Raw genomic sequence first — 23,859 nt, forward strand, 5'->3', positions numbered from 1 at the left:
AAGTATTTTCTTTATAGAGAATTGTTAAAAAAATAAAATAAAGAGTCCAGATTGACATCATCACATGTTCATATTATTTAAATCTTAAAAGCAACATGTTCTATTGCTTAAAAAAGTAAGTAACCATTCAAGGTCTTTTGAGGTCTGTCCCCCCCCAACAAAAACAATATATTTTCATCAATAAAAACGACATGATTTGATCTTATTTTCAAGCCGGTTTCTATAGATACAGCTGTTGAGAAGATCATGACATTTGATAACCTTATTTACACATTTTTGATAACTATACTAAACAAGGTTTTCTCTTTTTTTTTTCTTTTTTTTTTTCTTTTTTATCTTTGAGCTCACTTTCTGGCACTTTTTGTATCAAATTTCTCTATAATTTCATAGAGAATAGAAAACAAATGTAGGACATTGCCCTCTCCTGTTATGCTTGTCAGTTCTTCTGGCTTCAGCTTCCATGTTGCAATAGTAATGAGTTGAAATAGAGTAACTTCATTATAGGCATACAAAACATGTACAACAATTCTAGATCTACATTTCAAAGCAAAAATAAATAACTGTATGCAAACACACTTTCACTTGAATGACTCTGATAGATGCCTTTGGAACAGCCAAAACCACATTAACTACTTAGGCTGTTGATAAACTAGTTATATCATCTTACTTTCAAAGAGCTATGCTGAATAGTTTATTTGATATATGTCCTGTGATTGGCTGAAGGATATCTATCTTTTAGTTAAAAGAATCTGCCGGCCAATCGTCTCCCTCTACTTGTGATGTGTTTTTCAGTTTGTTTTCAATTCTTCTTCTTAGACTAACTTAAGGACATGCTTTGTGAATTTAAAATACAAACAATCAAAACAACTGAATAAGCCTATTATTTTCCTTTGAATATAAAAAAACAATGTGGTTTCCTGCCTGCCTGATATGTAATTGATGGAATGTGGAACCACACTGAGCCTACATAACGTCTTGAAACAAATCGCCGCACATCAGAGGGGAACGTCTTTAAGTCTGTCTGTCCTGCTGGACGGTTTGTTTGTAAAGATACAAGATAACGTTTTATCAGAGCACCAGCAGTGTGTATTTGAAAATCTAGAAATCAAAGCTGACAAAAATAATCAATGTCAGATGGAAAAATGGTAGAACGGAATATAAAACAATACACTCACTGTGCTCTAATTGGTGGAATATGGTGCTCAAATCTGTGTATGTAACATCTGAAAACTCAGCAAGACACATCAAAAAGGTCTTTCAAAGAAAATCATTTTCCCCAGGACAGAAGAGGGGAAAAAAAAAAGTCATTGAAAGAAGAGGAAGAAACAAGCGTAATTAGTTTGACCACCATGTCATTTGAAACGGCATTAGCAATAACAAATCAGAAAACAATAAAAGAAGAGAGCAACGATAAATTAAAGGGCTTGTGTTTCATGGTAGAGGATTGGACATGAATCCGAAGGGAGTACAGCATGTGTGTATTTTTGTTGCTAGTGTATGTTTATAAGTACATGCAGACGTGTGTGTCTAACTGTGTGTGTGTCTGTGTGTGGATGAGAGCGAGTCAGTGGGTATTTGTGTGTAATCATGTACGTCAGGCCGTCATGAATGGTGTGTTTGAGTCAGAGCGAAGCGTGGAGTTCCTCGGGCTGGACCAAATTGGAAACAGAAAAACAAACATTCACTAGGAACCCCCCCCCCCACCACCCCCACCCCATGCAGCTCTCCAACTCTACACCACAATCCCCGGACACCCCCCCCACCACCCCCACCACCCCCACCCCCTGGTCTGCTGGCTAGTGCCGCAGTCCAACCTGTCTGGGACAATGTAACAGTCTATAGTCGGACCGGACCACACACGTTTGCGGAGGGGGGGTCAGAGCGCAGGAGGGGAAGATGCAGGGGGGGGAGGTCTCAGCCGCAATGACAGTTAGAAAAGCAGTCAAAAAGATGAAGATGACTGAGAGCTCTGTGATGGACTGATGGAAAAGACAGAGAGAGAGAGGGAGGAGAAGTGAGATGTCGTTAGATGTGAGATGTGGAAACATGAGTTGTTACGGTGAGAGAGATGAGAATGAAAAAACCAGATAAGTCATTCTGTAGAAGTGATAACAAAAAGAGGAGGAAAGAACGTGACTGAGAGAATGAGTAAGCAGCAGCTCGACTGAGTCAGGGCTCCAAGGAGGAAATATTTACTATCACACACACTCTTTAAGAACAAGACAACTTTTCTTTTCCTTTTTCTTTCCCTCTTTTGAGCGCTACAAGTCGCCCCCACAAGTCAGACGTCTTTCTTTCTTTCTTTCTTTTAGTAACTCTTCTTACTTCTTTTGAGCTAATTCTATTATGTGGTCAATCATTTAGTAAGCGTAACCATATGTGTGTACGCTCACTCTAATTTTACAGTTAATGTTTTCCAGCCTAAAGAAAACAATCACCATGTATTAGAGTGACCTTATTGTTGTGTCTGCGTGTTTGCATGTAGGCTTCCTACAGTAATAAAATGTCCATCTGTGTTCATTCAAAGCAGCTAAATACGACTTGTTCTCATTGAGGACGCTTCGCATGGTTACCTGGGGGACGTATCATCCACCTGGAAAATATAAATCCCTCTTTCAAAGGCAAAACCCAAAGTTTACGTGATCTTTAAACATGACCGTTTTAAAGATAGGGAGGGTTTTTTAAATGACTCATAATTTCAGCATGACTCATGATTTACTTTTTATGCCAGCAGTCCTTTTTTTTTTTTTTTATCTACAGCAGATATCCTTTTTCAGATAAACGGCACACTCGGGCTCTCATATGGCTGCTGTGTTAATGTTCTATCATGACATCCAAACAGAGTTAAAAGAGCAACTGGATGTGGTCAGGACCACACTGAGCCAGGTAAACCACGCCACAGGTAGCTTTGGAAGAATAAAACCGATATAAAAAAGGCTTTCTAAACTACCAAGAAAATACTTCCAAATTTAGACTCTGCTCGGAAGTGTGTGTGTATGCATGTGTGAAGACTTTTGTCTGTTATCCACACACACACACACTGCTCAGACTGACCCAAGGAAACAGGCTTTGTATAAATACAGACTCGGATTTAGATTTGCGGTGAGAGGGAGAGAGGCAAGACGGATGGAAAGAAGAAAAAGAAGAAGAAGGGGTGGCACAGAGCGAGAGAGAGGAGTGGTACAGACAGACAGACAGACAGAGAGAGAGAGAGAGAGAGAGGGTGGGGTGACTTTTGTGGTTGGGGCAACAAAAAGGGGGAACTGAGAACTGAGGACATTTAACACTAGAATTACCGGATAAAGAAAATCCAATTGTGGACGGTCACGGCCACTGGAAGCTTAATATGCAACAATTAATTAATTAATTAATTCCTGGAAATTGCTCATTGATGACTCAACTCGCTGTGACTAGATCGATCTTGAAATGGAGTGAATAATAATTGTAGAAAGAGAGAAGTTGTTTGCTGCCGCCTCTGATTGCTTGCACAGGCTGTAATTGTTTTCTAATTTCAATGAATTCCTCGTGGTGTTATTAGTGGCTTTTTTGTCAACAATTTATTGGCAGCATTCCTTTCTGAAAAAAATTAATTCAAAGTATTTTAATGTGACTCATTTACTACCAGTGTGTTAGTTTTATATGAATCTGTTATTAGACTGCAGCGACTTCTTAAATCCCTGCATAAACACTAGATGTAAAAGGTCTTTTGTCACACATCACATTTTTTATGAAGGTCAGGTTTGTGAATTTAAGTTTTTAAAAGGAAAAAAAAAAAAACATTGTATTGCAGTAATAGCAGGTTTATTTAATTCATGACAATTCTAGTTCATGCTTTCACTTGCTAAAAGAAACATCTTTTGTCTTTTTTACTACGTATTATCTGTGGCTTGGCTTCATCCTGGGGCCTTCACATGTGGAAGGCGTTGCCATCTGTCAACTCGGTGATAAAAAAAAATTGGTACAATTAGAGCATTTGCCTGGCCCGGGTCTCAGCAGGGCACTAAATAATTTTGCTTATTTTGTACCTTTGATCAGACCATCAATTTTGCTGTCTAAAGCCGGGGTAGAATTGTTTCCCGAATACGTAAAGTATGACCGAAATGTCTGAAGCATGGCTCAAATAAGTTCCAGTAAATGTTGCAGAATGTGCGCGTTTCTAATGTTTGTTTTTTTTGGTTTTCTGTCATTTTTCCAGGTTGTTAAGGTGATGGCGGACTCTGACAAGCGTGACTGAGGACCTACCTAGACCAGAGCCAAAAAAATGAGACCGGACAGCAAGAGGGGCAGCCTGCATAATACCTCTTACACGGATCTACAGCAAGCCTGATCAGACTGAAAGCTGCACTGCTGTGTGGCAAAAAGAGGAGCGACAGCCTCGCATTAAAGCTAGCTCTGGTGCTACGTGGAGTTTAAAGGAGCTGAAAAAGTTTTTGCCCTGCTTTTTATGGCTTTGTCTGGAGTTACGCGACCTGATAAAGACATGGAAGGAGCATGCTAGTGTGACACCCGGTTCTGCTTCCCATTACCATGTGGAGTACAGAGGGCCAGTAGCCGAACGTTTTGCTGGACAGACCGCTGAGACGCCCGGGTCGGACCGAGCTGCTTCAACAGAGCTGATGCCAAGGACAGAAGTCTGCCATGATGTTTATATAACCTGATGAACTGCAGAGGTATGAGTTATATATTTATATCCAGCTTTTAAAAAGAGAGTCAATCATAAATCAGGGTCCATGACTTCAACACATTATCTCCTTCCCTTGGATTGTATAACATGAATCATTTGACAAACCTAATACTCATCAGCTTGAAATACCTTTGCTTTCTATTTAGCACAAAGTATGTCTAATACATTATCTGTATTTAAGTAATGTGCTGCAGTAACATTGAGAAACAAAAGGTTTCATCGTTGCATTTTTTTCATCTTCAGTTGAAATATTTGTTCAACGATCTTTAATCATATCAAGAAGTCTTTTTTTGTTTATGATTATAATTTGCTCAATCTGAGATGATGAGTAATTATTGTAATTTGAACTTTGTTATACCAATCAAATCGATGTGTTTATACACTTTTAGGGAACATCTCACTTTATCCTTTACAATTCAATTTTTAAGCTTTACTCTAATTTATGCAGATGAAAACAATCTTATCACACGACTAATTGCAAATGATTTTATTCATTATCTGAGATAATTACTGTGGTCATGTGTGTGTGTGTGTTTGTGTGTGTGTGTGTGTGTGTGTGTGTGTGTGTGTGTGTGTGTGTGTATATATGTGCTTGAGAGTTTAGTTTTGTTTAAAGCTAAAAAAAGAAATGAACACAAAACAACATGCTTCATTTGTTTAGATGAAAGAACAAAGTTTCTTCCAGCATCTCTGCCTCGCAGACCCTCGACCACTTTGTTGGCCTCAGTTGATTAGTGTTGCTGCCTTGAGCTAGAATGCAGGGGATTGTTTACAGGGACTCAATGACAAGCTGAGATTGCTGATAAAGTAGCGTTTATGCAGAGCGACGGTACTCTGAGATGCATTATGAAAAAGAGCTCTTAGTCATCTCTGTTGGAGGAAGTGACTGTGACTGTGATCGTTGACTCAAAATGCTCCCAGTATGCTACAGTGGCTGCTTAACTTGTGATGGTGTTAAACAGTCTGTATGATTATTTTTCATACATATAGATCAAACATTACTTGCTCCTTAACCATGCCTGCTTCACAGCATCCTACTTTAGTAGCAGCTTGGTCAGTTGTATGAAAAGTAAAATCACTGTAAACGGTTTGATTCTGTTTTTAAAATACTGCTACAAATAAGCATTCACACCACAGCTACAGTGGTAGTGTTAAGTACCTTAAAGTGTGAGCCTACAGTGACAGGATGATGATGATTGTGCGTCTGTAAATTAGGAGGAGAACTTTATTTAAATTTTGAAAACGCATCAGTGTGTTAAAGACCTTTTTTTTTATTTTTTTTTTATTGAAATGTGTCCAGGTTTAAAAAGAAATCATGCACTAAAACAGAAACACACAGCTTGTTGTACTTCAGGAAATGCAATACTCATAGCTGAGGTTATGATGTAAGTGTGTGCACAAAGCTGCAGTGGTTTGTGGTGCAGGGAAAGGAATAACAATAGCAGAATATTATATTGTTGGTAAAGTAGTGTAAATGTTAATATCTTATGCCAGTGCCTATTCTTATTGATTTTTTATTTGATTCAGTACATGCAATAATCCTTCACACCGTTCTTGGTGCGTGAGTGTGCAGTTGTATGTTTCTGCAACATGATGTTCTTTCACCACACCAGTTTTCTTGCTGCATCAGGACTAAGAAGTTTGATTTGAGATGAAAACACAATGTGTTAAGGACTCTGCAAATGTTTTCTCTTACAAGGGTACACCTAGTATCGGTTCAAGCACACGCACACACACACTCTACAAACATGCACCCTAACACATAGAAATGCTGTGTTATCTTCCTCCACTTGTGTCATCACCACACATGCTGAAGCGCTCTGTCTGCTTCCTTTTTTATTTCTCTCACTTTTTTTTTTGCTGTCTCAACACTTTTGAAGTGTTTATGCGAAGGTATAAGAAAGTAGCTTCAATGTGACTATTTATTTTATTCTTATTTTCCCAAATAATATGGTCATAATTATTCAAAAGAAGAATTAAATTAAAAGAGTCTAATAGGCAAAAAAAACATTTGGAAAATGTAATGGTTTTTAATATTTTCTCGTATAGATAAAGTTATTAATTAGAGCAAGCATGTTTGTATGATACTATGACGTGTACGTGTGGGTTATGTGTGTGTGTGTCTGTATGTTTTTCATTATGTGGTATGGTGGCTCTGCTTAGTGATGTTTTTCTGCAGGGTGGATTGCTTTGAGCTGCTATATGCTTTTAGTTGTGGTTTGTGTTTGTATGTGTCCCGCTGTTTGTACACATGTGTATGTTTGGATGCTTTCAACTGTGTGTACGTATAGACACACATATGTATGCATGCATTTGTGTGTGTTTGCAGTGCATTGTGGTATTCCGCAGTCTTTGATTTGCAAGTCCATGTCAGAATATGCAGATTTTATTTCTGTTTTTTGGAGGACTGAAGAATGTTGAATAGAGACAATTCAGCGAGGCCCAAAAGCAAGCTGACTCTCATGCAACACACTCATACACACACTCAAACAGACACAAATTAGAAAGGCATTTATGGGTTTGTTTCTGTGATGAAGTGCCCCACAAACAAGTTTCACTCCTCTGAGGCGGCCCCCTTGTGTTCCGTCTTCTTGTCTCACAGAAGATCTTATTTTCACACGTCTGTGTGTGTGTCACCTTGATACACAAAAACTCACACAAGAGCCAGGTTCAGGAGAAAAGGTGTGTATGTACATAATATTTACAACCTGTTGACCTATTTGCAAAAAATGGGTCAACACTTGGTTCATTGTGTTTCTGGTGAGCTCATCCTCTCCATACATTACAGCCGGATGACTCTTCAGTTCTCACAAATACACAAATGCAAAAGTAGGTTTTTGTGTCAGTGTTTCATTCTGTACTTGTGTGTGTGTGACAGCAACAGATTTATCAATTTGTACAGAGGGCATTTAACTTCTGCCCCTCCTACACACACACACACACACACACACACCGACACACACACACACAGACCCACACAGAGTCATGTATGCACACACTGCATGTTTTACCTTCTTGTCCCCCAAATCCCAAACAACAATTAATTTTAATTAATTACAATCAAGGCTTATTAATAATGCAGAAAAAGATTAATAAAGGAGGTATCCCCAGCTGCCGTGGTAATTGATGACCTCATTTGTGTGTTTGTTAATGATCCACTTGTTCAAAGGGCACAGAATCAATCAAAGATCAGCCGTGTGTCCCTTTACTTTCTAATAAATGCAGCAGACCTTTTTGTTTCATCTGTTTGTCCTTTTTTCCACTCCATCTTAAAGTCATTTTGGTTTGCATTGTCTGGTATTGATTGCAGCATTTGGTTCCAGTAGTATAGGAATGATCCTTTGGACTACAACAGCAGTAATGCACTGCATGCACAAGTTCTTAACGACATTATTTTGCGTCACATGCATTGTGTCACGTGTTTGTACTGTGCATCATCGGAACGCTACCTAATAATCAATTTGTCTTTCAATGTTAAAGGTACTTCGGTTGTAAAAGTTGCTCCGCCCACTGCACCTTTACTCTGTCATTACTGGCTTCTAGAGTCATGATGGAACACTTTCCTGTGGTCCTATGTAAACGCATACCTTTATCTGAATCTTGGGCTAAATCAAAAGGGGGCGGTTTAGTCTCATAACTAGCATCAATACTGCTAACCTGATCTCACGGGCCCAGCTCTGGCCCCAACATTTCGTCCCCAACATTTTGTCGATTCTGGCAGCATACACAGTCCAGACCTGACTCATATTTAGAGGGAGCAGTTAACTAAATGTTGGACTGAATGCCAACACTCAGCAGTCGCCCTGAGTTGGCTCGTGATTTGCTCTGTGATTGATAATCAGTCAGTATAATGTTGCAGGAGCTTCTTGCCAAATTTAGCTTCCAGCCTACAGTATGTCTTATAGCATTGCCTGATTAAGTCGGCATACTTTGCTGGCTAGATGAAATGTCAACTCTAATGCAAGAAAAATTGCATAAACTACACAATAAATTTCCAGACCTGTAGTAGGCTGAACATAAAGTTAATTATAAGAACGATAAAGAAAATAGAAGCAGTGACTTTGTACTTATTTGTATCGAGAAGTTTTCCCTGTCATGTGTTGAGAACTGACAACCTGTTTTTCTTTGACCCTGCTGCAGGATTAAAAAAAAACCACTTAATCGAGAGTTTCACACTTCAAAATGAATTCTATCCACCTGTTAGTTTGTCTGTAGGGACAGATTTAAACTACAAAAAACTGCCTGGCATTTGTTGGTTGCCTGGTGTGTTCATTTTCCACACTGGTTTTTCAAAGTTGTTTTTTTTGTTCTAACTTTTCTGGAGGAGAAAAAAACAATCCTTTAATTGGATTAAAAACAGTAAATAGGCAAAGCAGAGGCAATGGACCTAACCTAGTTTTCATAGCTTCAACTAATTTATCTTCCTCCGTCTGCTTCTGTGTTTGTAGCAGAGTTGGGGTTGGAATCCATAAATCAGATAAGGTTCGCAATTGACCACATACCCAGAGGGAGACCAGACCCAGACTAGTGGCTCAGTATTTCAGGGTTATAATAACCACAGAATTACCCTCTTTTAATGTGTGTTTGAGGCAGATGTGCCTTTTTTGTTGAAGACAATCAAAAATCTGAAAGTGTGTGTATTCTGTGGGACCAAAACACCTGAAGTAATGCTAATAGAAATGATTAGGGTTATTACCAGTTTGCTCTAAGTCTCAAGTGTCTCTTCTTTACTCAAACGCTTCCTCTCCGTTATCTTTGTATGTTTGTCTTTGTGCACGTTTGTGTGTGTTTCCCAGGCCATTAAGGTCTTATATGTCACGACACGGTCTTATATGTTGCTCCAACAATGGCCAATGCCAAACCCAATTAGCTTCACATTGACTCTCAGAGGATGTTTGCTTGTGTGTAAAGCTACCTGTTTGTGTTTGTGTGTGTGTGTGCATGTCTTCCGCTGGGTGTGCACAGATGTGGGTGTGTGTATTTTTTTTTGTTCAGTTTTGGCTACAATAGCATGTTGTAGCCAAGTGAACAAGTGTTAACAAGCCCTGCGCAGACTGTATTTATTTAATCCATATGCTGGTGAGCTATACAGCTGTGTGCTGCTGCTGGTATGTCTGGAAGGAAAAATCAGTCTGCAGTCGCAGCCTCGACTGAGTAACAGGATTTATTGCCAAGTCAGCTCTAATGTGGCTGCTTTTGTTGACAAAAACTCTGTTTTAAAAACTCTGTGGGATTTTTATTTATTTATCATTACTTCCCTTAAAGTAGCACTTTGCCGATAATGCAACAATTTTTCACTTTGCTTTTAATCATGGCAGCCCTTGGAGATGTTTTCTCTAACACTGCATGGACTTTCACCAATCAATTTGAATCAACCAATTGTTCATGTATAGCATCGTATCTCAAAAACAGTTATCTCCTGACACTTCACGTTAAAAGCCTGCCTGGGCCGTACTCTTTGTAATACTATTTACAGAGACCAGACTTCAATCCACCAGTTAGCAGGAACCTGGCAACGGTGGAAAGGAACAACTTCCTTTCAACAGTAAGAACCTCGAGCAGAACCAGACTCAGTGATGGAAAGTCATCTGCCAGGATGGGATGAAAAAATGGGGATAGAGTGAGCGACAGAAGAAGAGAGAGATGGATAGAGGCAGAGAGACGGACAGATGTACACAGCAACAGAAATAAGGTGGGTTATAAAGAATAATTGGAGCAAGGACAATATTAGCAGTACAGAAATGACTAATATTAGCAGTGAATACTTTAATAATCATAATAGAAGTATGAGTGATAATAATGATTGTAACAGTTGGAGTGAATGGGGTCCACAGCAGCAGGCAGACTTAAATATCTTGACATCATAGGCAGAGCTCGGCCAGGACTGCTCAACTTCCAATTATGCACGGCAGATTTCATGGATTACTTCACATTTTATTGCATGTTGTCACCATTTATGCAGATTTGTGTGAGCCAGAGTCCACCTCTGAGGAAATGTAACAAAGAAACGCAGACCTCAGGCTGCTGCTGATAGAGACGCTGCCAGCTCGGCAGCACCAGCTCGAAAGACTGAGCAGAGCTGCTGGGAGCTGACGGGCTAGCTGCTAGCGATGGCGCCGTAACTAGCAGCCAGAACAACGAGCTAAAAAGCAGCCAGACGGCCTGGCAGCAGCAGGACGACTTGCCAGAACAATAAAAACAGAGTAGCTGGGGGCTGACAGATAGTTCCAACTGGTAGTCTTTTCAGGTCCAGGTGCCAGTCAGAGAGTTAAACGCAAGTGAGTCAGTCCCCATGCTGCAGCAGGTTTCACGGAAGACTGCTGTGTTCATGTGACCGGATTGCCAGTTTTACGGCAGAGGGAGTGATGCTGTTGGGATCAATGTGGGGGCTGAATTGCCATCAAATAAACAGGAAAAAGCAAGTGTTGCCATCAGGATCATTAGGGATTTTTTTTTAAATATATGCTTTTATTTGTACTTGTCAAGAAATGAATATTATTGGTCGTGCTGCTAAAACTGAGTGTTCCTTTCTGATAGGAATGAAAGGTGAAACCCTCATATTCTTAGTTGATGATACATTGAGTACCTCTCTCATGTAGTATCTTCCTTCTTCTTCTGAAAGGAAGTTCCTAAGCCTGTTGGATGACTCACTGCTGCTCTCTTTTTCTGCAGCACATCTTACTGAAGTCACATACTTGGTCCTGAGTAAGGGGTCCTGAAAAGAAAAACGGACGTTTCTGACTCCAGCTGCTTTCATTTCCCGCGGATACATTTGACTGCAATAACAAACACTGCTGACTTTGAGTCCTGAATCCCTTCAGAGCCAATTGTCAGTAATGGAACATGAAACTTTCTTTTATTGTCAAACTATTGTAGGAGCTGCTGTGCCTTCAACTACACGAGGAAGAAATAAAAAGAAGCATTTAGAGAGTAGTAGAGAAACAGATTCAAATGCTGGGTCAGCAAATACCGACAGCAAAAATGTTGAGGAAAGATGGCGCTGAATTGACTTGAGGATAAGAGACTGGATGTGACACACGCTTAACGTATCACGTATCAGACGATTGCTTTTATGAGCTGAAGCAGACTTAAAAAGAAGGTCTGTGGGTTTTATCGTGCGATTCTGCTACAGAAGCTCTGCCATTAAAACCAGTAGCCCCTTTTACAATGCCTGTTCAAGACTGGACAACTCAGTTACGCCTCAATGTTACGGGAAATTTCACAGACGTGTAATAGTTAAGGTGAGGTCATTGTGGTCCTTCCCTGATATCAGAAGTAGTGACAGAGGAGTAACGGGCGGAAACAGCGACGGTGGGCAACGGTTGGAGCTGCCACTGTGTGTGTGTGTGTGTGCATGTTTGAGTGTGTGTATGTGAAGCTCCTGCCTTAACACAGCGTAAGCTTGCACACTGGGACACTGCATGGTGACGGTGTAAATGTACAAAGGAAAAGTGACGGTGGATGTTATTATGATGCTGCAGCGGAAGAAAAACGGCTGAAATTTTCTTTTTCTATGTGACATTTAAGTATATGTATTCAAATTGCATCTGGTCTCAAATGTGGTTTGTATTTGTTTGCTAAAATATTTATTTATTTTACTGACTGAGAGATTCAGATACTAAGATTACATTTTTTTAGTGTGTTGATTGGTGGGATGCAGTGGGCAGACTTTCATTCAGCTTTGCATTGTGTGTATTTTTCTCAGGAGAAAAGTACATCTCCCATGATACCTTCTCAGCCCATACAGACTATTGCAAGAATTGGGCTAATGACTTCTCATCCCCACCCAATATACTTTTCCCACCTTCTGCAAGAGTCTTTCGAATACTCAGCTTTAATGTCTTTGGCGTATTTCACCTCTGCAGTCTACAGTCGGCTGATAATAGAAATGCCATTTAACTTATTGTTATTTCTGCAGCACCATTGTCCACTGCCAAACAAGTCAAATATTAGTCGTATATCAGCCATAATGACTGGGCGAGCTCCGTTCTGTGGTCTTGAAGACTTCCAGCTTTTTTCGCAGACATCTGCCCCAGCTGCTTAACGGAACAGATTTACAACCACCTCTGTCGTAATATTAAGTTGAATGCCTACTTTTAGACTGAGGAAAATAACCAACCTCTCTAATGGATAAGTGCCCCAGAATGCTTAATGCTGATCCTTTTGCGTGTGTGTGTGTGTGTTTGACAGCGTGTGTATATGTGTGCGGTAATCTCCATGGCAGGTTTGCCATTAGTGCACCACTGAACAAGGCAGCAATTCATTCAGCAGGTTTAACTGTCCGGTGTGTGTGTGTGTGTATGAGAGAGAGAGAGAGAGAGAGAGAGAGAGAGCAATCTGTGTTTGTGTATGTGTGTGCATGTGTGTGTTTGAGTGGCTGTGTGGCAGGTTTCTAAGTGCAGAGTGTGTGTTGTTTTTAGAGAATTGTTTCCGTGCGCCTGTCTGCACCATATGGCCCAATGTGGAAAAAAGGCCCCTTTAGGGGTCTGTGCGTGTGTGCGTGTGTGCGTGTGTGCGTGTGTGCGTGCGTGTGTGTGTGTGTGTGTGTGTGTGTGAGTGTGTGTGTGTGTGAGAAGTGTATGTATAGTATGTATGAATGTGTGTGTACAGCGGGTCTGGTCTGCTCAGAGTGAAGCTGTAAAAACAAAAACGTCTTGAGGAAAGGAGAAAAAAAGACAACATATGAGAAGTGATGTCAAAAACTACACGACTCCCTCTCTGTCTCTCTCTCTCTCTCTCTCTCTCAGTCTCTCTCTCTCACTCTCTCTGTCTCACATACACACACATTTGTCTTTCCCCACTGGATAAAAAAAAAAGTCTTACCTTTTTATTTTCACATTATTGAATCTAATTTGCTGTTTTGCTCTAATTATCTCTTGAAGTGTACTTCAATAATTACTTTCTTTTATCTTCTTGTCATTTAAATCAGTTTGTTTCTTCTTGTTTTTGTTCTTTAAATTGGTGAAAGAATTTACTTAAATTTTTTCCCGCAGTAATCACTTTCTCTTCTCCTCTTGTTTTTCATTTGTCTGTTTTGTTTTTTCGCCTGTCGTTTATTTTGTCTAATTGGCGTAAACCTCAGGGCTGTGGTAATGACTTCTGAGGTTAACGAGCTTCTGCTAACAATCACTCACTTAGATGCACACAGACACGCACACACAAACACACACACACACACATATTCTCACAAACACACATTGCGCAAGCTTGCACACATTCACATGCACTCACAAGTAAGCATGTATAGTATACACAGATGTAGGCAAACTAACTGACACACACACACACACACACACACACACTCGTGCAAGGACACACATATGCTGACACTTGACACTTTTTCGGAAATTGCCCTTACACCATCTGTGAGCATTGTTTTCATCGCAAGACACCCGTCACATTTGATTCATGAAGCTCGCTCGTTTTGAGAATGGAATCTGAAGTTATAGACACTTTTGCAGAAACAATGGCAATTAGACTAAGGTTTGACACTTTTGATAAATAATGTGTGTCTGCTCCTGTAACGTTCAGATAAATTAGATTCTACTTCCCCATTCCTCAAGATCATAGTGAAAAAAAATGAAGTTTGTCAAAAAGCTTAATGTAGCTGCCTGGCTGAATTAAGAGTCCCTGTCAATGTGATAATCATAGAAGGATAGTATTAAGAGCAAGTGTGATGAGATTTCACACAATTTTTAAAGACCAAACTTCACTCACAAAACTTGCTTATTCACTTTAAAAACCCATACGATTGTATTTTGCAGCAGCAATTAAAAACAGCTGTTTGCAGAAAATGCTACAAAGCTCTCGTCAAATGGTTGAACATTGATTTGAGCATCTCACAGACTTTATAGCAGAGAAGGTTTAGGCTACTGGGCTTTGCAGTATTGAGATTGAGCCTAACTGCCAGAATGTTAGAAAACTGAATGATTTTTGAGAGACATAGCTCATGAATTAAAAACTATTATTCACAACATTAATCTGGTGGAAGTATTCCAGTAGACCTCTTTTGTGAGCAAAATGTCAGAAATCATTAAACATTTAGGAATCATAAAGAACTGTATTTAACTACTTAAAACCTTTGGAAGTACCAGGCCATCCATCATCATATCATTATGATGTAGATATGTAGTAGAAATGAATGCAGAACAGTTAGAGATGAAATGTTGCAAAATGAAGTTTCAATATGTTGCCTTAATGATGCAATAACGACATACCGTAACAGAGGGGATGACCTTCCCTGCATTCTGATATGTCGTATTAGTGTATGACCCACAGCAGTGCTTGAATACTTTTTTTTTTATCACTTTAAAAAACTTCTGGAAATAAACCACGCCTGAAACTTTGTGCGGTTTGCAACATCATGAGAAAGTTCTAATGCCTGTTAGCAAATAGCCTTTGATTGACCCTGCAACACAGGTGCTAATAGATCCAGCTGGGCAGTCAAACTCGATGTATTCCCTTAAAATCCAGCAGCAGCTTTGAGATGCTAAATTCCACTAAGCCTTATTGATGACTGGTACCTGACAAGAGTCTTGAATGCATCTCCTGCTAGTTCTCCTGGTGTGAACTCTGCTTTAATGTCTCCCCCCCCCCTCCCCCCCCCCCCCCCTCTCTCTGGTATCTTGATATGGTCCGTGTTCTGCTGTGACTTCTAAACATTTACATTTCTGCTTTCAAGTGCTGTTTATATATGGCTCTTATCTGCTATCTAACACACACACACGCGCACATCGAGACAGACGGTGAATCAAACGTTTAGTCCTCCTGACAGCACCACTGTTGCTTTGTCCATAATAGGACAGGAGCAGAGAGAAAGAGGACGGCGGTAAGAAGAGAAAAGAGTGCCACATAGACAGAAGGAGGGGGAGGCAGATAATTTGCCACCGGAGGGTTTTGTGGTGAGGTGAGGCGTGGAACTTTGGTGACTTTAGCTCACAGGCTTTTTGTGAAACTCCATTCATCCTCTTAGTTTTCTCTTTTCATTTCCTTCCTTAGATTGAAGCCTCTGTTCTAGAACAGCAGGAAGGCATTCAGCGTCTTGCTCAAGGACACATTGGTAGGGTGGATTCTTCAGTCACAGGGGAGAAAACTTGTGGTTGAAGATACTTTAGTTCTTAGTCACCCTGCCATCATAAGCTGCTACCCTTAGTTTAGATGCTTTCTTATCTTAAAGATCACATATGATACTCATTTCCACCTTTCATATTGTCAGTCTGTGAAACCCATCGAGTGACTTTGCAGGATTTACAGCTCAAAAAGCTCCGTATTTATCTGAAACTGGCATCAGTAAAAACCCTCATTTCAGCCTCTGCCTGAAACGGTTAGTTTCAGCTGCTGTCTCTTTAAGCCCCCCTCCCCCCTCCCCATGTGCTCACTGTCTTCTGATTGGTCAGTTCTCAGGAAGCCTTCCTGGGAGAAGAACGCTGTAGGGCTGCCAGGGGAGGGCTGTCCTCCAGTGCATGGGTGAAAAGCCTATGAACATTGGCTTTCACTGACCTGAAGCATTCTTGTGTAATTCTCATGGGTTTCATATCATGGAACTATTGTGTGTTTTGCAGGACAAGCTTGTTAGCGCGCTCTGCAGACTTATCCTTGGATTACTCCAACATGCGTTACCTCATGAGCTGAAACTTCCCACGTCTAGTGTAGGCATCCTGCATTGAAACACCACAGGTGTGTTTTAAATAAGGGATTAGCATAAAAGGTCAACTTTAATAAAGTCTTGACAAATTTCAAGCAACTTTTCTTCACTCTTCATGGCAGGACAGAAAAGGTACCAGGAGACCAGTTTATTATCAGGTGTATTGAATTAAAAGAAAAACACAGATATCGACACAAATTTTGGGTTTAAAAAGTCATATGATAATAAAATTCAAAAGGACTTCCAGCTAAATCTGTGCAAGATTCCCAACAATCTGGCAAGTAGTTGTTGAGATAATGTAGTCTGAACCACAGTTGTCCAACTACAAACTGTCAGCTTGACATATTCCTCTAGAAGCCAAAGTGCTCAACTTAGAATTTGTGTTGCAAACAATACTAGTTCCCTGCTTTCTCTCTGGCTCATCAGCTCACAGCCCTCCGATGTTGTGAAGCTGCCAGAACGGCACCAGGTGTCTTCTATGAGATGGTCACAGAAGATCTTGACCTCTCTGATCTTCCTGTAATTCCACACTAGAATAAAAAGACACTTGAGCAGAGTCACACAGCACTACTTTTTATTTGATCGTTGAGTGCCTAATTGTCAGGTGGCTACAAATCACCAATGCATTTGCTAATGAAATTTGACAGAACAAATGAATTTTCTATCACCTGGATAGTCAAATGTACATATATCTGTTCAGTCAGCCTGATAGTGTGAAGAAGGCCCGGGGATTAGAAGAAGGAGTGAAAAAAAAAAAAAAAGTCTAGTTGTTGTGAAATGAAGGTAAGAGCACAGAGGGGTGATGCATTAAGAGTGGAAATGACACATAGGTGGAAAGAATCTCATCCCTGCTCCTGTCGCACACTCACTTTCTCTTTGTCAGTCTCCAACATATTCACACACACACACACACACACACACACACACACACACACACACACACATCCACGTGCAAACGCACACACCATAATAGAACGGTAATTGAACACTTCTTATCCACTTATCTGTCCGAAGAGGTTCAAAGCAAAGATTTGGGGATCGTGTGCGTGTGCACGTGTGCATATGCTGTCTGATTCTTATCACACTGTTTGACTCAGAGCTGCTTTTAAGGCAATGAATTCACGTCTCGTCCTCTCCCCGTCTCTTCCCTTTCGGGCTGTCTTTCTAAATCTCTCCCAGACTCTACTTGTGTGTTAATCTACCTCTCTTTCTCTCTCTCTCGCTCTCCCTCTCTCTCTCTCTCTCTCTCTCTCTCTCTCTCTCTCTCTCCCTCTCTCCCTCTCTCTCTCTCTCTCTCTCTCTCGCTCTCTCTCTCTCTCTCTCTCTCTCTCTTTCTCTCTCTCTGTGCCAAACCATAAGACAGCAGTTGCAGCTACAAAATGGGACTAATAGGTGTTCAATTTCCTGTGTGACATGAAAAGAAGTAGTGTGAAACATAAATCACTCTCCAGGTTAAATATCTGTTACTTTTTAGTTCGAACACGTTTCTCCCTGACTCCATTCAATTGTCTGTTTTTAACAAATTATTTTTCTATTGGTCGCTATGGTTTGCTCTCTCTCTCTCTCTCTCTCTCTCTCTCTCTCTCTCTCTCTCATAGTCATGTACGTACTCTTTGTGGTGTTTTTACGCCTGTGTCAATATGTATCGAGAAATATGCAGAGTTGCAGGTTTGACAGGTTGAAAGATAACAGATAACAACTTGGTAAAGGAGGAGTTGATATTCTCTCTCTCTTTGTTGTTTTACATTGTGCAGTATGTCAGATATCGGACTGATTAAGAGGAAATTTGGGGGCGTTTCGTTTTGACTCGACAGGTGAAGGGGGTCTGATGTCAGAGGTCTCAAGGTAAGCCGCCAAATATAGAGCCGTGTTATTTTCTGTGTAAATTTACCCTGGGGGATGGAGGATAAAGCGTTAGGGTTTGGCCTTGTTTCAGTGTAGCTTGCATTCAGATTTTTTGACTCGTTGCCAGCATTGTGGTTTGTTGTGTTTGACTCACATAACTGGAGCGTAATGGGGCAAGTACAGATATCAAGCACACAGGCAACAGGTAGAGATCGAGTGAAAAGCAGATAGCTGAAGGGCAGATTCAGGGGAAAAGTGAGTTGTACCTCTGGCTACTTTCCTCATTGATGCCTCTATTTATTTGACTTTTCTCAGACACAATCTGTGATTTGGCTCCAGGGTTAAAAAACATTTCCTAACATGTTGAAGACACTTGTTGTTGTAGAAACAAAGAAAAATGGAGAAAGTCTCAGCGGCACACATAGGATGTGTTTTTTTTTATTTTTTTGGGTCATCTGTCAGTGGCGTAGATCAGAGAGAGATTAGAGAGTTGAATAAAGAGAGATGAAAAGATGGAGGGAGGGGCTGGGTATAAAATAAGAGATGAAAGGATTAAGGGTGTAGTAACAGTTTGATAGGTTTAAAGACTACACTCCATGTGTTTGTGCGCGCCCATGCTTGTATTTGTGCGTACACATGTGGACTTTTTTAAGGGTGTACCAGCAGTTAGATGGGTGTGAGAACTAAACATCACATTCCTCCGCTCTTATTTCTGATCCACACCTGAGTCTCTTGTAAATCTTTGACCTACTTATGGTCTCCTGATCTTAAAGAGGTCGCATGGCTTATCCTCAGCACGCACTTAAAAGAGGCTGATAAACTCTTACAGAAAAGGCAAGATAGACGACATAAAGCTCTGCCTTTTGTTTTTATCAAACTTGGACCACATTATTTTGAGGCCTGGCGAGCTGATTGCTAACACATTTGAGGATATCACGCCCTCAGAAAGAGGTTTTCCCGAGACGAGCTCAGACATTCTACCAATGATTGAAAATCAGGCGCAAAAGATTGCAAACATCTCCAGTGTTATACACACATTCCTTTGAACTAGGTAAAGTATTTATAAGAAAATATAATATGAAGGAACAGGGCATATTAAGGCTGGTGTTGACCTTGGGGGAAGTTTTAAAAAAAGGTAAGCATTCAGAAGTGGAAGGTCTGCAATTATGATCTTTTATTCATTCTTTGACGTTCCGATATTTCAGTCAAAGGAGCTGCGTCAAGACAACACCATGGATAATCGCTACCTTCAACCCACTTACAAACTGAAGGCACCCCTGTCATCTGTTAAGCTATTTGAGTGCCCCGACACAAATAACCACAAGAGATCGATTCCAGTTTGTCTGGATGAGAATGCAGAATTAGATCAAATAAGGTCAAGGTACAATCTAGTTGCCTCTTTGGTGAGTACAAGCAGCGCTGTGGTTTGATGTAGAATCTTCAGTATAGTAGCCTTTAGGCTTATTAAGATACAAGATACATTAATAAAACGCAGATTATTGATTTGGGTGGACCATAATATTTATGAGGCACAAATATATCTTCACATATTAGTTTAAAAATGTAGATCTGCAAATAAAGAGCCGTCCAAGTGACAATGTCAGACATGTTTGGTTATGTATGAATGTGCATACATCAGCCATTGTATCTCAGCAGTTTGGACAAAGTCTCAAATCAATGGTTTAACGCATGATTTAAAAGTTACACTTCCACTCAAGACAAACGCATGACTGCTGAACATGTCCGACTCTTTGCCATGCAAGTGGAAATCCTCCTAGAGGACATATAATGTGGGTTAGAAAGTAAGACCTTATGTCGAGATTCCTCTGCAGCACCGTAAAAAAGCTCTGCTATTATTTTAGATTTGAGTTGCAACGGTGTAATATTGGTGTCCCAGTTTGTGACTTTGCTTTGCTTTACAGCATATCAAAAGAGGCACAAAATGTAAACACACAGCTGGAGCTTCACATCACTGTTGTCTAGTCTGAGTCCAAGGTGCACTATGTAGATTTGGTAGTGAAATTTGAAAGTTGGAGAAGTGAAACAATTCTGTGCTATATTTCCTGAACTAAATACACAAACTATATTCAAAGGCACCCTGGATCACTGTTTGGAGCTAAAAAGCTACCAGGAGAGTTACAGTTTTACTGCTGCGGCCACCCACCATAACTTCTCACGTAGCATTTTATCTTCTAACAGTGTTACAGGGACCAAATTTTCCTCTGAGGACAGTTTGTGTTTAGAGTTATGAACATGTACATAGATAATGTAAAAGAGGCTATAGATGAAAGACGTTGTAGTGATCTTTTTTCACAACCTCCTTCTCCACTGAATCTCTGCATACCGGTATGTTATGTGTATACTTCTGGTTACGATTGGAAAATAAGATTTATTACTAAAATCCCCTGCAACAACAGATGTGAAATGAAGTCTTCAACTCTCTGAGTGTATGTGTGTGTCTTCGTGCATGTGTGTGAGAAGAAGCTTTTATCTCAAACATGGATGTCGCAATGACCTGCAACTTCCCCTCACACAGGGAAGCTCACCGTCTGTGCGCGCGTGTGTTTGTGTGTGTGTGTGTGTGAGAGAGAGAGAGAGAGAGAGTAGAGTAAAATGTGTGAGAAAAGAAAGGTATGGATGTAACAAAGGAGAGATGCTGGATGTAAGCTCCAAAAAGCCTATGGACATCTTTTTTATTTTTTGGTTTCGGGTGAAAACCGTCTCCAGCGCTGAGCTGACGGGCCACAAATAAAGTTGCTTTAATTAGGGAAAATAACTTGTATCGCTTGTCGGAGAGAGAAAGAGAGAAGAAGTGTTTTATTTGAGTTTCTGGATGCATGCGCCTCGCGAAAAATAAGTGACACCTACACTTGCAGCAGGAATGATCACCCAAGGTTTGAACAACAGCTTAAAACTACAGAAAGAATTCAAGGTGCTCTCAGACTTTTTTCCATCTGCAGTTTGTCTTCTTTACCCTGTAGAATTTCAAAGTAAAAGCTTAACGTCTTTTTAACACAGACAATATGAAATGAAGATTTGCAGGAAAACTCTCCAGAGTCTTCTTCTGATCATCATTCCAGTGCTTGGATTATCTTTTTAGCCACAGCCGTGTGGCCATGTTGCCGCTGTAAAATAGTTCCCAGTTTTTATTCTTGGTGATTTTAAAGCGTGACGGGGGTTCTCGAGAAATCTTAAGGGCCAGTTGTCTCCCTCTGTAGTCCCTGTGGGCAGGCCAAAAGTCTAGTGATCATCCGCTCTCAGTCCGTGTGTGTCTGTGTGCATGTATGTGTGTGTATCTCTCCGTTGTTATGCAGGATAGAGGAAATGAAAGCTCAGACTGAGCCCCAGGGCTTTCTTAACTGTCTCAGTGTCCTTCACAGCATGTGTGTGTGTGTGTGTGTGTGTGTGTGTGTGTGTGTGTGTGTGTGTGTGTCTGAGCACATCTGCTGCTGTAAATAAGTGTGTGAGAAAAAATGGATCAGTGCTGAAAATGAGGGAAGAATGCCTTCATACCGTCTTTATCTGTTATACTTAGGTTAAACGTTACACACACACACACACACACACACACTTATTTCGTTGTGTAAAAGGGGCCCAATTCATTCCTACCACGGATCAAGAAAATCACACACACACTCAAAGACACACACACAGACCTGCTCCTGCAGAGAACACAAATTCATGCAATCAATGTACTTACATAGTGTAAGGAAGTGATTGAATCTCTGCCCTATTGTGAAATATTGGGCAGCACTGCCATCTCCTTCCTCTTTTTGTTCTGTGCGTGCGCTTGCATGTGTGTTCATAATTAATACTGTTGTAATTCTTCATTTAAGGCATTTTACAGCATGTCGGTGTGATCAGCATTACTGTGTACTGGAATTCAATGCATTTTATTAATAAAAGTGAAATATTGTGGTAAAAAAATGTATCCATGGTATTCACACTTAGGAAAGGTTGTCTTTATTTTTGAAGTCTGCTCACATTTATACTGCCGTGATTGTGTGTGTGTGATTTCCTGGTTGTCCCCCAGCAACCCCTCAAGCTCTGATCACAGGAAGTTGAGAGGAAGTTGTCATGCCTCTGCTTTATACACACTCCCACACTTTCACACTGGTAGGACAACCATTGGACGAGAAGCAGTGTAGGGAAGAAAAAAAAAGGGGCGAGGAGGGGACAGCGTCCAGGTGTGATTATTTTCATGTACTGCATTCTTTCTTTAAAAAGTGCCAGAGGTCTGTTTATCGCTTCTTCAGTCTCTTCCTCTCTCACTGCCGTCTCTCTGTAGCATCTGCCACTCCTCAGCTAACTAATAGGCCATTCACACTGAAGGAGAGCGACATGCCGCTGTACACTGTAAGTGAGACATGCTGAGCTGCAGAGATTAAAAAGGTGCTCAGCTGCACTGCAGGGGGAGAGTTGAAAAAGCAAATTTTTAGGCAAATGTACTCTAATGCAATAAAAGTGACAAGCAGGTGAGAGTCAAACGTGCTTGTTTATTGGTTGCACATAAAGAAACACAGGTTGGTTTACTGGTCTTCCCCAGAAGTGAACTGGGGATAGCCTACAGTGCAGGTCCTAATACCAAAGTCTTCTTCTCTGAGATTGCTGTAACATATTTACATTTTTCATGGTATGTGAGTATTTTAGAAAGAGGATGTACTTGCACAAACAGGACGATATTGACACGCTTCAGTGGAGAGACGTGAGGAGCTGCACACAGACAAACCCCGCATGGGGGTTCTCTAGTAACCAGTCCCAATTTCCATACTTGGTCAATACTGGGACTTGAACTGGCGACCCTCGGGTTTCCAAGCCCAGTCCCTACAGACTGAGCTACTGCTTGTCTGTGTGACATTTGATAAGCCTTTTACAGACATGCCTATATGTGCAGAGATTACATAGAAAAGAGAGTATGGATTCAGCCCCAAACTTATCCCGGGCTTTGAGTACCAGTTTATTACCTGTCATTACATCTCTACAAAACTGATGGCAGTGTTAAGTCAGTAAGCTGGCAATCTCTTTTGAGGATGAGAGTCACACCTTGTGTTCTTAATGTAAACTGAATTGTTATTAATAATCCAATAATAGATTATCATGCAGCAGCAATTTAATTAATTTAGTGTTCATCTTTGCAATACAACAATCTTGGGAATTAGAGTTTTTAGTCTCAGGTGTTTTAATGATGTATTGCATGCACCTAGAAATATAACTTTGATGAAAAGATCAGTCCAGCATCACAGACATACACAACAAGAAATGTAGGTTTATATCTAAAATCACATTTGGATCTGTGCATGTCTTGTCCTCATCCCACTATACCCAGCACAGCTTCATACACTGGCCAAATACCGACACATTTTTATACATTTGTTTTGTGAATGCAAGGAAAATAATGTGTCTGTGCTCATTATACTGCATTAGACACCTGACATTAGACATCTGCTTTCTGAACGAAATGTGCTAGTGAAAAGTCGTATTAACAAGACTAAAAAAATAAAAAGAAGGTCCATAAAGCTGCACTTCAGCTAGAGAAACCTTATTTTGTGGCTCATACTACATGCCTAACTGAGTTTGAGATGGTGCTGAAACATGTATACAGTCCATTTGCACAAGACAACCACCAAGAGAGGAATATAATAGTGTGATGGGATGAAAGGAAGTAAACTCATTTAATTCAAATTCC

The 23,859-nt window shown here is 40.5% G+C and overlaps 1 protein-coding gene across 1 annotated transcript in view; it reads left to right on the forward strand.

Moving 5' to 3' along the window:
- Positions 1-23,859, forward strand: part of trps1 (trichorhinophalangeal syndrome I) — a 109,132-nt gene that overhangs the window by 15,756 nt on the left and 69,517 nt on the right. The window contains 1 exon segment of the mRNA XM_065947944.1: positions 4,196-4,670. Coding sequence (XP_065804016.1) covers positions 4,658-4,670 — 13 coding nt within the window. The 5' untranslated portion in view covers positions 4,196-4,657.

This window comes from Labrus bergylta, chromosome 19 (genome assembly GCF_963930695.1).
Source record: "Labrus bergylta chromosome 19, fLabBer1.1, whole genome shotgun sequence".
Lineage (NCBI taxonomy): Eukaryota > Metazoa > Chordata > Actinopteri > Labriformes > Labridae > Labrus > Labrus bergylta.